This window comes from Austrofundulus limnaeus, unplaced genomic scaffold, assembly GCF_001266775.1.
Source record: "Austrofundulus limnaeus strain Quisiro unplaced genomic scaffold, Austrofundulus_limnaeus-1.0 Scaffold92, whole genome shotgun sequence".
Taxonomy (NCBI): domain Eukaryota; kingdom Metazoa; phylum Chordata; class Actinopteri; order Cyprinodontiformes; family Rivulidae; genus Austrofundulus; species Austrofundulus limnaeus.
This window is the reverse complement of record NW_013952494.1, coordinates 5,822-7,620: the sequence shown is the minus strand read 5'-3', so window position 1 is coordinate 7,620 and position 1,799 is coordinate 5,822. Positions and strand designations below refer to the sequence as shown.

Sequence of the window (1,799 nt, the reverse complement as noted above, 5' to 3'; positions counted from 1 at the left end):
GAGAGAGAGAGAGAGAGAGAGAGAGAGAGAGAGATTTATGGCAAAGAAAACAATGAGTTGAAAAATGCTAGTTTATCAATACACTGATTTTTTAATGTATTTTTACAAGGGGTCTGAAACAATTTATTTTGTTTTGTAAAACATTTTGTAACTCATGACAAATTGATTTTTAACATGATCTAGAAATACACAATCGTATGCATTTACTAAAAATATAATTAGCCTGCTGCTTTTATTGTTTTTCAGTTCATATTGAAATGCAGGATAGTCTTTATTTGTACTGCACTCACACAATAGGCTATTCAAAGCTACTGCAGGACCCACCTTCCAAACTAGCTACTAGATTTAGCAAATAAAGACTTTTAATCAGGGGCTTGACATCTGAACCAAATGCAAACACAAACCTGAATAACTTGCCGTGTGAGGATAAGAACTGTCTTGTTTAGGATGATGACAAAACGTCCAGGAAATTGAACAATCCAGGATGTTTCCTGGTTTTAGGGCGGACCCGGATGCAACAGATTAAAAGTTGCTGTGGCTAACAGGAGGGTCCGGTCCAGATTGGAAGTCAAAGCTCAAATCCGAAATGTCTCCGATAGAAAACCTAACCCTCACATGTGACAGAGAAGGCGCCTTTTCAGAGGGAGATATAATTGCAGGCATGGTGTCCTTTAATTTAAAAAAAGACACCAAAGTTAAGCGCGTTTTCGTGAAAGCTAAAGGGGACGCTCACGTTCACTGGACGGAAGGAAGCGGAGATGATGAGAAGTCGTACAGCGCACACAGGAGGTACTTTAAAGAGAAGGTGTTCCTGGTGGCAGAAAGCGAAAACGGTGAGAAAATTGTCCTATTCGGGTAGAACTACATGTGTATTATTTATAGAAAACTGAATGACGTCGGCAACGCACAAAGTTGTCAGTTCAACAGAGGCGACGCATGTTGTAACGATAAACGAGTCACGTAAAAGAAAAAAAAAACGCAACGATGGTCTTCTTCTTCTTCTTCTTCTTCTTCTTCTTCTTCTTCTTCTTCTTCTTCTTCTTCTTCTTCTTCTTCTTCTGCTCCTCCTCCTCCTCTGTCACTCTTAAAACAGCCTAAACATTCCAATCATGTCATAAGCTGAGTTATTTTCTCTAAACCTACATTTGGTGTGGAGATGTATATAAAGTTTGCTTACTTACTGCTTCAGTATATTTATCTTACCTCTTCACGTGACCGTGCTCAGTTTGTTCATAAATGTACAGTATATCAAATATGTTTCACAGATCTGACACTCGGTTTTAAATATTCTATACAGTCAGTGTAGAATAATCTTGTCCGTGTCTGAAGCAGTGGCGTATCTAGGATTTTTCTGATTAGAGGCCATCAAGGGGCCACAGTATTCATAGAGGGGCCAAGTATTTGTCCGACATCCTTGCACATAAATCCTTGGTTTTGGTAAGGTTTATAAATGTAACTGATCACGTGATATATTCCAACACTTGTAACTTAATGCAATGTTATTAAAAAAGATTGCACACATAGGGCTGCCCAACCTTGACCCTCGAGAGCCCCTATCCAGTAGTGATGGGCAGTTTGAAGCTGAAGCTTCAATGCATGTATTGAAAAAAAACAACACACTGTTTCAGAAGCACTGTGTCGGAGCTTGATTCATTTGGTAAAAGTCACATGATCAGTGACGTCCGAAGCTTCGAAAGTGGCGAAGTTACGTCACTGCTTTGGTACCTGATTCAAAGGTTCCTGAGGAAGTGAATCATTGGCTACGTTCACACTGCAGGTCTTAATGCTCAGTTCCGATT

General features: G+C 39.6%; 1 protein-coding gene across 1 annotated transcript in view; it reads left to right on the top strand.

The window, feature by feature from the left end:
• Positions 1-463: 463 nt before the first annotated feature.
• LOC106520419 (arrestin domain-containing protein 3) overlaps positions 464-1,799 on the top strand; it is a gene marked incomplete at its 3' end in the record, with an annotated part of 7,086 nt that continues 5,750 nt past the window's right edge. Inside the window, 1 exon segment of the mRNA XM_014012511.1 lies at positions 464-833. Coding sequence (XP_013867965.1) covers positions 587-833 — 247 coding nt within the window.